Genomic DNA, 13,264 nt, shown 5'->3' with positions numbered 1-13,264 from the left:
CTTTTTCTTCTGTTGGAAACAAAAGATATGTAGAAGAATTTCATTGTATGGACATAAGAAAAAAACAGAAGAAAAAAAGTGATAAAGGTTTGGAATGACATCAAGGTGAGTAAATGATGACAATTTAAGACAATTTTACACTGATCATAAGAGCTGAAGTCACTCTGAAACAATTTAAACATCAACAATTTCAACTTTTATCCACTAAGATCAACAAGTTTAGGTGGACGTCTTCTTGCCATCCTTAAAATGTTTATTCTGAGACAGAATTAAACTTTCGAAATGTCTTTTTTTGCTCCAAAAAGCTTGAGAGGGAAAAACAGACTGTACTTCAACCCACTAGTAGTAGAAAGAATAGAAGTAGTTCCCTTTCCCCACCCCACAATGAGAGGGGATGCCAAATTTAGTGCTGCCACAAGCCAAGAATGGAAGCAGATCATGCTCAGCAGGTTGCAACACTCCCAGAAGCTGAAAGAGGAAAAAAGGAGCATTCCCTCATATTTTACCATTCAACCTCCTGAACCCTTGAAAGTTCATGCTCCCTAACAGCCAGCCCTCTTCTCACGATAACAAGAACAGACGGCCTACCTACATCCCACAGACAAATCCAGTTACTTACTGTAAGAGTCTAAATAGAGGAAAAAATGCTTCTATCTATAAAACACGGCTGCAGCTGTTCATGAGCTCACCCTATCACAGAGTAGCAGGATTTTAAAGTGGAACGCCACATAATGATAGAGGGTGCAAAAGCAGGCATCCGTTTATCCCGACAGAAGCATAAAATCCACTCGGCTGTGGTCAGCCCCAGCTTTGCCCTGCTCCGTCAGGTCTAGATCTCAACCAAACTTACTTTGCTCCATATAATGATGACATAACAACACTGACTGAATGTATTCTTTAGCGGTTAAAGAGGGCGTCTGGGTTGCTGTGGCACAACAGGTTCTTTGTAAGGGATGTTTATCGTCTCCCTACGTGTCTGTTTTAGCAACATCTGTTTGACAGGAGGAGCAGACAGCAGCCCAGAAGCCCCGTCTCGCTCACTCTCTCTGCCTCACGTGTGCTGGAGGAAAACTGGGATTTTAAATAATCTTTTATACATGTCATTTTACAGAAAACAAAATGTTATTATGAAAGTCATAATGACAATTGGTGCTTGTATCAATATTGACATTTTAAAAACTTATTAAGTGTGGTAATGGGATCAGGACATGTTGCAGGTTGGACTTGAACCTATGTTACTCATTTAAGAACCCAGGCTCCAACATGTTTCATAAACATCATCTCACAATCTTTTCCTCACCTGTAGGAGTCCCTATAGCTCATGGTGTCATGTCCAGAGTCCTCCTGATCATCTTCGTTGACTTTGAAGCACACTCTCTTGTTCCCGCCATGCTTGTCTTGGTCAGTCTCCTCTGGTATGGGAGAGGTTGAGGGGGCGCTCTCAAACGAGGGTGGCTCTGAGCCCTGCGGCTGGGTCGGTCCAGTTATCGATGACAGAAGTCTGAGATGAAACATATTTAGAGAGGTTTGGAATCAGATAGACATGAACTGTTACAATGAATTATGAGAGTGTTTTGACACTGAATGTTTGAGTTATGAGTTGATTCGCCCAATTATGATTAATGTCATGTATATTATCTTGATGATGTATTAATGTATATTAATGTTAGAGCAGATCAACAGATAAAAAATTATGAAAATAAGGAATCATTATCTGATGATTTCTTTTTATAGTAATTAAAATTTGGATCATATATTTGAGTTTTTTAAAGAAATGAATACTTTTCTTCAGCAAGGATGCATTTAATTAATCAAAAGAAAGAGTAAAAACCTTTACATGACTTTGACCTCACAGGAATAAATTACATTTTTAAAACATACATAAAAAAAGAAAACAGTTATTTTATTTTGCAATAATATTTATCTATATTATTGTTTTACTCTATTTATGATCAAATAAATGACTTTAAATGGACAAATTAAACTAGTGAGAGTGTGAAACTTTATAAGAGAGCTTATCCTATTTAAGGGTCTTTTAAGACAATTAGGATAAAACTGTCTCTAGTTGAAGAAACACCCTTTTATTTTACTAATGATCTTTGTTCTTTTATGGGACAGGGAAGTGTAGACTGACAGAAAGGCACTGGGAAAGAGACGGGAATGGGATTGGGAAATGACTCCATTTCACTGACAATTAACTTCTACATCAGCACATGCTAGCCACTGAATAACAAACATTCGTTCCTCCTGAGAGGCTGTTGAAATGTCTTCTCTGCAGTCGTCTGTTATGGCTTCAGTCTTACATTTTTTCTGTCTAAGCTATAAATATTTTTAGACTGTCATAAAAGAACATCCTGAAGTTTTGAACTCTAAGAACTCAAAGAGGACGCTACTAAAACCTAATCTGAGCTATCAGATGAGAATTTGAGAACGTTTTTGTTGCTTACAAAATATTTTAGCTTAATGATTAGATTAGATGTATATTAAAAAATTTAAGAAATTTATTATTTTTTTATTCATTTAAAAAATTTCAAGAGCTCATCACTTAAAGCTAAATCTATTTTAAACATTACTTTGAACACTGTTAAACTACTTCACCACTTACACATCTATCTGGGCCACGTATTGCTTCATCTCTCGCACTGATATGTCCAGGCGGTTATAGAGGCAGATGTAATTATCCTGGCTCTCAGTGTCTTCCTGTTTGAGAAGGAAGCTGAGACCTCCCTCTTCATGCATCCTGCCGTCCTCTATGCTCCCTTCACCCTCCTCCGTCTCTTCATCTAAACTCAGGCAGCTCCAGGAGGGGGCCGCCATGCTGGTCACACAATGCACGGCATGGGACATGGGATTTAAATTGGCTGCAGGAAGAAAATAAGTGACATTAATCAATAAGATAAAAGAGTGTCACTTTTCTTGGATTTCTTTTGTCACTGAGTTTGCAATCTGGGAATATAAGTAATGCCACTTTTCAATTTGGACTAAAGAAGGCATCTTAGAAGACATAATTATGGTACTCAGAATTTGCAACAGCCTTCATGCTGGGCGCATGCCTTAAAATGCTGTCTAGGGATGGAGCATACTAAGTTTGGAGTTTCTGTGACTCACTAAAACAGGAAAATTAAATGACTGAAAAGCAGTGAGGCATACAATTGCATGTGGTAAAGCCACGGACCATGAGGCTGCACAGAAGTGTACCGGAGGAATTTTAAACATCTCTAACCGTGAGACAACTGCAGAGCAGATGTGTAGCATAGACTGAAAAATAAAAAGCTCTCGTGCCACGGAGCATAAGAAAAAGCATTATGTGGTTCATTCCCGAGCTACACGTGGCGGCTAGACAGCAAGTTGGACCGTAGCAATCTGGGCAGGTGAAGCAAAAATGAAAGCCAGATGCTTTGCCTCTTTAAGTTCTAGGGATGCCCAGTTGAATTTTAAAACTTAGCTAAATGTTACTGGTCTTAAAATTTTTGGACAAGTGACGAATGGCTTGGATTTGAAAGTCAATCAGCTAAATCCAGAAAAAAAAAAAAAATTATAGATGTAAAGCAGTTTCATTAAAGTTGTATAATTTTGAGGTATTGTTGCTAATAATATATTTTAAATAAAGAAAACTAAAATTGTAAAAAATTAAATAAAATTATATTAAAAATGGCTATAAATAAATTTTATAATTTTTTTGTTCCAAGAAGAATCTGGACAAATCTGAAAAGCTGCTTCGACCAGGCCAGCAGAAACAGAAAGCTTTATTGTTGAGCTCTGGTGTGGTGAGTTTGCCAATTTGTTGTATTTGATGATAAAGCTAATATGACTTAAGGCTTATCTTCTTAAATAAAGCACCAAGCCTCATAAACAAAAACCAAACAGTCATAATGAGAGAGAGATGCGGGCGTTAGGCCACAGGGAATGGATGACTATAGACCTATGGGACAGTGGGGATGACATCACTAAAAGCTACTTCTTATGGTCTAATGGTGTCTTAATGGAGGTCTGATGGAGGTGCTTTAAAAGGCTCCGGATCGCTTTGGGAATAGCAGGCCATGATTTTTACAAGACCTGGGAGGTTTTCACCATAAAGCTTAATCACTCTTTTACAACTTTCAATAATTGTAACATGGAGATTTGGTTAACTGAGCCAATAAGCTGAATCGTAGTATTTAATCAAGTCATTTCTCAGACTTAAACATTACATATTCTCTTTAATGTATTTTATTTAGCTTTTATGAGAAACAGAAATATTATAAAAGAATATCTAATATTTAAATGTGATATAATTAGTGCTGCCAACCGATTAATCATGATTAATCGCATCCAAAATAAAAGTTGTGTACTGTGTATATTTATGTATATATAAATACACACACAAACAGTATATATTTTGAAAATGTTTATATGTATTTGCATGTATAAATTTATATTCATATAACTATATTTAATATATAAACATAATAATATATACACATAGCAGCACACACACAAATATTACGTAAACAAAATTTGTTATTTTGGATGCGATTAATCGCAATTAATCATTCGACAGCACTAGAATAAATCCCTTCAGTTATAATGTAACTATATGTACCTTGATCAGGATCAAGGCCAAAGAAGGAGTTCTTGCGTCCGAAGCGGATGCTGAAGGCTCGGCTTGATGAGGTGGTGTTCTTCGGGCAGGACACCTGCATCAGGTTAAGATGACAGTTGGTGGGGACGAAGTCCATGCAGCCCAGAACATGAGGTTTAGTGCTCGCCTTCTTAAACATGGGCCAAGCCTTCGTCTGCAATTCCTCCACAAACTGATAGGAAAAGAATATTAAAGCACTATGAGACAGCATTTGCATAGTTTTTAATGCCTTTTATTCCATTAAGTATCAATTAGATTTTAAAAAAGGTCATTTATGTCTCGAAACATTGTGATATTGTATAATCCATAGTGCACTAGAGAATACGATAAAGTAGTAACAGCAAGACAGATGTCACACCTGTTTGTAGCTGCAAATGCGTTTTTCTATGCACTCCAGCTTGGTGTCACAGATGTTTCGAAACTCAAACTGTGGCATGGTCACCACCTTCTCATTCTGAGCCATTAGCTGCTGGCAGCTCTTCACAAACAGACTGTCGTCCTTCACAAAGGCCTCCAGTATCTGAGAGCATTCAAAATACACACAAGAACATGTGATAGGTTAGAGAAAACAACTTCCTTCGAATGTCCGTCTTGAAATCCGTCTTGAAATCTAATATATATAGCATACGCACAAGTAAAATTATGGATCATCAAAAAAACTAAATTCAGAAATTAAACATTTAGCATTAAACCGTATTCTGACCTTTGCAGCAAGGTTGAAGCAGCCCTTGGGTTCCACCATCTTCTCCAGCACACAGTGTTTGATTCCTGCTGTGCTGACATACTCGTACACAACCCCATGTTCCACATGAACATTATCCACATTCAGACTGACTGAAGGAACATCGTCAGAGATGGACAACTGTTCCAGCCTTCTTACAGAGCCTAGAAAATCCAAAGAACACACAAGTGTAAAGAATTAAACATGTTCAGGACATCACACGACATTACAATGCCATTAAAAAGGTTCTTTTTTTTAAATGTGACTTGTTTTTATTTTTATTTCATTGTGCAGTTTTACTTTTAATTTCAGTTAAGTTTTATTTTAAATTATTCATAAATAGTTGCATATATATAATCTCTTGCATCTTTTCACATCTTTTGCTTTTAGTCAGGTTTGAGAGATTAATCTGTTTGTTATTTATGTGAATTCACACAAGAGGCTAATGACGTCAATGATCCACCGCTGGTCAAATGTCTTTGCACAAGTTCACCACACATGAACTTTGGTACTTAGCTGAGGACAAAATGTCATCACACAAGCTTGCATTCACAAATGCGTATGACACTGGATCTGAAGTTCCCATGGCTTTTGTATTCATAATAGCTTCCGTTAACGACAATAACTTTTTGGGTACACCTGTCACACTGAGTCATTTGCCAAAAACACACACACACACACTACCTGTTCCATTAGTGCAGCCATCCTCTGAATCTGAGCCATTCTCACACGCCCTAAAAGACATCTGCTCTTCCACATCCTCATACACACGGTACGCCCACTGACCACAGCTCTGCGGCAGAAGAAAAAACAATATCACAAAGGGAGGAAACAGGCACTGTATAGAGTGTCAGAAGCAAATAACCTCTGGGATCACCATATGTGGACCACATAGCCTATTAAAAAAAAAAAACACATAATGCAGTGTTAAACACAATGCAGTGTTGATTCTCACAGTGTCTTGCTGCTCCAGGACAGGCTGATGGCCACTAAAGTGCTCTAGGACTTCCTGGTAGCTGCTCTGGTTCATGTTGTTGCCGTTGACTTTAAGGACACACTGACCAGGCTGAAGACCCGCTGCTGCTGCCTCACAGCCTATATACACACAAAAATATGCCTATAAATGTACAATGATCATAACCAAACAAATGAAAAATGTCAAACGGATGATTCTGAAGTTAGAAGGTTGTGTATTTTACATGTAGGCAAATCCAAAAGCAGTCTCGACACTTTCTAACCCAAATCTGTTAGATGTGATGATAGCGTTCACTATGCATCATTTTATATTTGTACAGAACAACATAGCCATGCATAGCCTATGTTGTACTTCAATGCATTTGAAATGATTTGTGGTTTTTTTTATGATTTTGCTGTTTAAAAGCAACTCTTTACTCTTGAAAAATAATTTTGGCATCTATAGTATGGTTCCATGAAGAATCTTTAATATCCATAATCTTTCCATTTCACAAAAGGTTCTTCAGGAAAACAGTTCTTCAGATGTTCAAACTAAGAAAAACTGGTTCTTTTAAGAACAGTCTATTGAAAGGTTCTTTGGGGAACCAAAAATAAAAACAACTCCTGTTTGGAACCTTTATTTTTAAGAGCGCATCTTTTTATATGTACTCCCAGGTACCGGTCCTAATATATCAGCTTAATGAAACAAGACAGATCATAAAATTATGTTCATAATGATAGCGTATGAGACAAAGAAAATATTCACTTGAGTGCTAAATTTTTTTTTAAAAATAAACAAGTTGCAGCAACGAAAATATTTGAGACAAGAATTTATGATTGTTTATTAACAGGATGATTTCACATATTCTTACCTCTACTTTGAAAAGACCACTCACTCTGGAATTTACACCTCCTGCATTCAAGGGCACTTGAAGTGATGAAAGTTCCCATAATGACGCATCATAAATCTCTACTTTTGTCTAAGTGCCGTGAAGATGAGCTAACGGCTTTGACTTCAAAAAGCTCCTAGAGTGCGCTTTTTAAATCCAGAAACATGTGCATGGATCCTAGTTTGGGTTCAAATGCTGAAGAGCACCAGATGCTGATCACATGACCACAGCAGCCTGGTGTCATGAATTTGCTTTATTTGAAAGCTTTTTATAGCACATTAACATCTGTCTGGCAGGTTAGATGGAGGGAAAGCATTCCTCGATTCAGAATAACACGTGTGAATTCTTATGGGAAAAAATCAGAATGGCTCTGGGTTTTGAGGCCATAATCACTTTGCATATGAATGTGATATGATGTGCATGCTTGTTTTGATCATTACAAACAATGAGGACTCACCTTTCTTAACTGCATGAACATAAGGTGGACAAGAACCGCAGAGAACAAAAGGAAGAGTGCCATGAACATCTGGGATCTTCACAATCCTATCATATATACACACAAAGACATGAGATAAGCACATAAGTTTGGCTCTTTTGTCCCTTTTATTTAAGCAACATGACATGAGCAAGAGTGTTGCTGTACTGGATGTATTCTGTGTTACTTAGCAGAATATATTTTTTTCAAAAACATCATTGTGTCTACACACTGAAGAACAAGAAGTGCCAGCATGCTTAAACATTAATGAACAGTCTTTTGAAAACAACAGTGTTTTGCAGTGTGCTGCTCTCCTGCATGTAACTCTAATACCAGTAGTGTCCTTTTACACAGTACCCGGCTACATTTAACACGTCTGTGAGTCTGTGCATAAGTATCTGATTTCTGCAATGAACGTGGACTTACTCTTTGTTCTTGGTGGCCACCAGCAGTCTGAGCGAGCGGCGTATACAGAAGGACTGGTTGATCATGGTCTCCACCTCAGAAAAAGGCCTTAGGAACACCAGGTCCTCATTAATGGAGTAGATCTTTCTACCCGACTGCAGGCCTGCCATCTGCACCAAAGAAAAAAGATGAAAACAAAGGAAATAAATACCAAGAATCCAGCTAACAAACAGTCACAAATGAAGAGAAAAATCAATTAGGGTGTCCCTCATTACAATTTTCTTTGAGGTGCATTAGGATTGGGAGAGACAGAGAAATTATGTTGATGAGGATTAAAGAGAGATGAGTGATGTTAATGATGATTAAAAGAATGGCAGACAGAATTGAGAGAACCTCATACCATTATGGCAAAAGAGCTTTATATTGCTTAAAACCTTTATAAGATATAATCAGCACTTTCAGATTACCAAGCAGGTCATTTGAAAGTGCAATTAAAAACGTGTGATTGTAAGGAGGAAAGGAAGTAGAAAGAAAAGAAAGGAGGAAAAAACAAGGAAGAAAGGAATGTACAAGAAAGGGGAGAGAACAAAATAAGGGAAAGGAAGGAAGAAAGAAAGAAAGAAAGAAAGAAAGGATGGAAGGGTAGAAGGAATGAACAAATTAATTAAATGTAGGATAGAAGAAAGAAAGAAAGTGAGGAAAGTAGGAAAAAGGAAGGAAGGAAGAGAAAAGAAGGAAAATACAAAGGAAGGAAGAAGAAAAGGGGAGGGAGAGGGGAAGGAAAGAAGCAAAGACGCAAGCAAGCAAGGAAAGAAAGGAAGAGGAAAAAGGGATGAGAAAAAAGGAAGGGGTGAGGAAAGAAAGAAAGTAGTGAGCGAGGAAAGGTGGAAAGAAGAAATTAACAAACTAATGAAAGGCAGGAAGGAAGGAAGAAGGAAAGAAAGAGAAAGAAATAAAGCCTTGTAATCTAAAAGAAACAGAAAAAATGGGATGAAAAAACAAGAAAGAAAAGTTTTGAGGAAAGAGAAGGGAAAAAAAGCAAGTGTGAGGACTCTGTGGAGAATATGATGGGACATGCTTAATTGCTTCTCCCAGATCTCCAGAGAGCAGAGCTGTGAAGACAGAGGGAGTGGAATGAATTAAGCAAGCGTGTCCTGGACCCGACACATGATCTGAACGACCCGTGACATAAGTGTCAGGACATACAGCACTTCCTCACATTCACTGGATTAATCATCATTACCATCACACTCTCATCTTCTGCAGATGCTCCTGTGAGCAGCAGTATGACACTTGAATACGGACAAAATGTCACAGTGGGGATAAAATTAGTGGTGGTTTAGATCTTAAGCATAATTATCTACCAATCTTCCATAAATATCCGGCAGAGCTGTACAGAGCATGAACACAAATAACCCTGTGCAATGAAAATAATGCATTCAAGTTGAAGAGGTCCTCTTTCAAATGACAGATAACGATCAAGGTTTATTTCCCAAAGGCAGATTTATCAGATTAGATCCACACTACACGTCCAACAAAAGACCTGGGAAACAATCAAGGTTAGTTTAGATGCAAAAAGAGTCCTTGAGAGATCTAGCTATCAAGACGAGTTAAAGACACAACCCCACACTGGATAAAAATAAATGGACATCTATCAGATTGTATTACAGCAGAGTTTTGGCACACTTTCCATATTTTATATTTCTATATGTAAAACCATGTGGACCATGAATAAGAAAGAACATTTCTGCACATTAAGAGCATAAAATTATATTGCATGAAGATTATGTGCTGTTAAGCATTTAGGACACAGACTCATTTTAATCTACATTTTTTCTCTACATGGATGACTCTCATGAAGCCATTGAAATAAAATATACATTATTCACTCTAAAATCTAAAGAAAAATATAAGAAATTATATTTTACATAAAAATAATAATTAAACATATTTAACTCCCCCTTGCGATTACCATTTGTTATATAAAATTTATGGAGAATGACAATTACTTCTGCTATTATTTGATTAAACAATATTTTAAATAATATACACTAGCATTCAAAAGTCTGAGGTCAGTAACATTAATATTTTCAGAAACTGATTGGTTAAAAGTGAGAGTAAAGACTTATAATGTTACAAAATATTTCAAAGAAATGCAAAAGATCCTGAAAATCATGGTTTCCACAAACTATTGAACAGCACAACTGCTTTAAACATTGATAATATGTTTTCAGCACTAAATCAGCATATTATTTTTTTCTTTCCATTTTGGAGTGAAATATTACTGGGACATTTTTTTGACCAGTTTTATGAAATTGCATGGTTCAAATATAAATATAACCTTTATCTTAACAAGAAAGGTTCTACATATAAAACCAAGTCTCATTTAGCAATTACATTTTACATAGTTTTTGAGCCTTTTTTAATCATACAGTATTCCTAAGTATTACTTCAATGAACCAGTGTTAAATGAGACTGATGATCAGACAGTGAAACTTGTGAAAACAGTTGTTTAGGTTTTCTTACTCTCTGAAGGCTACCAGCTCACATATATGGATCAAATTTGGGTGGAAATGCCTTATAAGAAAGAAAACACCACTTACTAGGGAAAATCCCAAATGTGGCAGACTGTGGGACTTAAGCCAACCATTGGCATGTATTTTGGGTTTGCTGTGTCACTGTTATTTTTTGTATAGGTCAGAGAAATGTGCAGAACTAGGTTGCGGTTACCCAAACTCATACCTCTGCATATGAGCCCCTGGTCACACTCTTCACTACAATGGCCTTGTTCTTCTCTTCAATCTCAAACCCATAGTCCTCCTCTTCAGGATGGATCTGTACACAGACAAGAGAAACACAATATCAGCACAAGAGCTGGTTGCATCTCAAAATAAATGCAGAACGGAGCGGAAAATAACGTGTTACTTTCAGGACTCAATTTGTGATTTAGCAGCTCGGTGCCACACCGAGAGCAGCAGCATTTGTGAAAATGTGTGAACAAGCTATGCATCCTGCAGTCCAAAAGCTGTATGAGGTGTTAAGTCTTTTCTTCTAAAAATAACCTAACAATAATTTGTTCAAATGTGCCACAGCTGCATACTAATAGGTCAGCGCAGGTGCTAAAGGCATTATCATAGACGAAAGATATACTGGTTTCTCCACAGCTACACACGAGATGGGCTTTTATGTGCTTTTATTATCGAAGCGTTAAAGCAGAACATGTTTACCAGCCCTGTAAATGCCTTCCTTTGTTTTATTTCTATCCATCAACCCTTATTTTCTCTGAAAATCTGCAGTGGCATAAGGTCCTGACGTCTGAGAGGGCCGACTGAGGAGGGTAAATCGAGAAGCTCTTAGCATCTGAACAGAGTGCAAGATTTTCATGATCTGGAGGAGGAATCTGTCAGTCTATAAGGGATGAAAGAGTAGTTTGTAAAGGTCAGGGTAATTACTGATGGACGAGGAGGGTCTTAATTGGCACAGAGGAGAAAAATCAATGCATGGATAATGGTTGTGCTTGAGTGTGTGTAGTAGCATGAGTATGTGCCTATAAATATAGGGATGTGTTTTGTTAATGTGTTACTTTCAACATAAAATGATTGGGTCTTCTGTTTCCTTTTATGTTAGTATTGCTGATACTGGGGCTAGTTTGCCAAAAATTGAGAATGATCTAAATCTGATATCTTCTGTATCTTGTCAAGCTACACATAATTTAAGTATTCAAACTTAATTTTACTATGAGAACAGGATCTCAACTAGCAATCAATTAGGATCATTTTCATTTCTCAAAAAAAAAAAAAAAAACTAGATGGATAATTTTTTAACCATTTGATTTACACGAACCGTCCAAACAAACTGATTTACATTTATAAATCAAACTAATCAAAGCTACATTTGAGAGAAATGACAGGAAAGAAGCTTAGATCATTTCAATGCCCTACATGTAGGTCACATGAGCTATAAAGCAACATAAACAACTACGCTCGTGTTATTACAAAAGCTACAGCATTTCGAAATAAGTTCAGCTACTGTCACACTACTGAAAAATTAGGTTAAGTTAGTAGCATTGCTAGTTATCTCTCAACAGTGCTCTCCACGGGGGAGAAACCCCTGCTGTGTGCGTGTATGTGTATCTCACCACTAAGGATTTGGCAAGGATGTTCTCGATGAGTTTGAAGTCACTGCGAAGCTGTTTACTCTTGGAGCTCGTACCCTCTGTCTCCTCATCGGCATAGAAGCGGAAAAACTGCGACTCATCCTTAAATTCGCTTTTCTCCAGAACTGCAAGGCAAAGTTTGAATTGAATTCAACTGAAATTGAATTAAAAAACAGTTTCACACTTTTATAAACAGGTAAAACAAAACACTCAATGCTGATCATATCTGCTGATGACAAAATGATTTGACAGTGTGAAATGGGCCGATTGCATCATCCTTCAGTTCCCGTCAAAACAACTCATGATGTCTGTGGGATTGATGTCTGGGCAAATCTGAGGCGAAGGATGAAGGCAGAGGATTTAATGGGAGGTCTGGCGTGTGCAAGTGTGCTGTTTTTCCCTCTCAGGAAGAGAGGGTGACAGTGTGTGTGTGAGTGTGTGTGTGTGTGTGTGTGTGTGTGTGTGTGTGTGTGTTTTCAGGAACTCTGTAGAGACAGAGTGTTCTGTCTGTGAATTCCAAGCAAAATATTGTTGTGGACTGTTTTGGAAGTTGAGATCCGACATGGCTGAAAAACATTCTATAACTCTGACAGGAGGCTTGTGTCTATGAGCATGTGTCTCTCATCAGAAAATGTTATTTTCCATTTTACTATTTCGGTTTCATCAGAGGCCCCAGATGTTATTACAAAAGCTGTTTACATCTAAAACACTAATTTTTCTTCATTTTACTCTCTGTGTCTCTCTCACCAACAAAGTAAACCTCTGGCAGAAACATTCAGAGTGTGATGTTAAAAAGCCAGAACTGTAAAACGCCACACTGCAAAACTGTGCTGCTACTCTTAATGCACTGATCAATGAATTTAGAGAGAAAAAAAGATAACACTTGGCTGTTATATAAGCATTATAAAACAAATAGTTCCAGCCCTTGATTATGATTGGCTGAGTCGCCTTCAAAAAAGTAAAATACTATACAGTTTGTTACATCAGTACTACTAAACCGATGAATCTATGTGTTGCTTAGCTGTTCAAAATCACTGTAAAC

At 37.3% G+C, this 13,264-nt stretch overlaps 1 protein-coding gene across 2 annotated transcripts in view; it reads right to left on the bottom strand.

The window, feature by feature from the left end:
- prex1 (phosphatidylinositol-3,4,5-trisphosphate-dependent Rac exchange factor 1) overlaps window positions 1–13,264 on the bottom strand; it is a 69,783-nt gene that overhangs the window by 13,114 nt on the left and 43,405 nt on the right. For both annotated transcript variants that reach the window (XM_058784764.1, XM_058784765.1), the window contains exons 16-26: window positions 12,205–12,347; window positions 10,809–10,901; window positions 8,088–8,236; window positions 7,644–7,729; window positions 6,298–6,437; window positions 6,027–6,135; window positions 5,325–5,506; window positions 4,980–5,141; window positions 4,583–4,793; window positions 2,606–2,861; window positions 1,301–1,501 (exon numbers count right to left, since the gene is read on the bottom strand). In XM_058784764.1, the coding sequence (XP_058640747.1) occupies window positions 1,301–1,501; window positions 2,606–2,861; window positions 4,583–4,793; window positions 4,980–5,141; window positions 5,325–5,506; window positions 6,027–6,135; window positions 6,298–6,437; window positions 7,644–7,729; window positions 8,088–8,236; window positions 10,809–10,901; window positions 12,205–12,347 (1,732 nt within the window). The remainder of the gene's footprint in view (window positions 1–1,300; window positions 1,502–2,605; window positions 2,862–4,582; window positions 4,794–4,979; window positions 5,142–5,324; window positions 5,507–6,026; window positions 6,136–6,297; window positions 6,438–7,643; window positions 7,730–8,087; window positions 8,237–10,808; window positions 10,902–12,204; window positions 12,348–13,264) is intronic.

This window comes from Onychostoma macrolepis, chromosome 08 (assembly GCF_012432095.1).
Source record: "Onychostoma macrolepis isolate SWU-2019 chromosome 08, ASM1243209v1, whole genome shotgun sequence".
NCBI classification, from domain to species: Eukaryota; Metazoa; Chordata; class Actinopteri; order Cypriniformes; family Cyprinidae; genus Onychostoma; species Onychostoma macrolepis.
The sequence above is the reverse complement of the archived record's forward strand: the minus strand, read 5'-3'. Positions and strand labels throughout refer to the sequence as shown.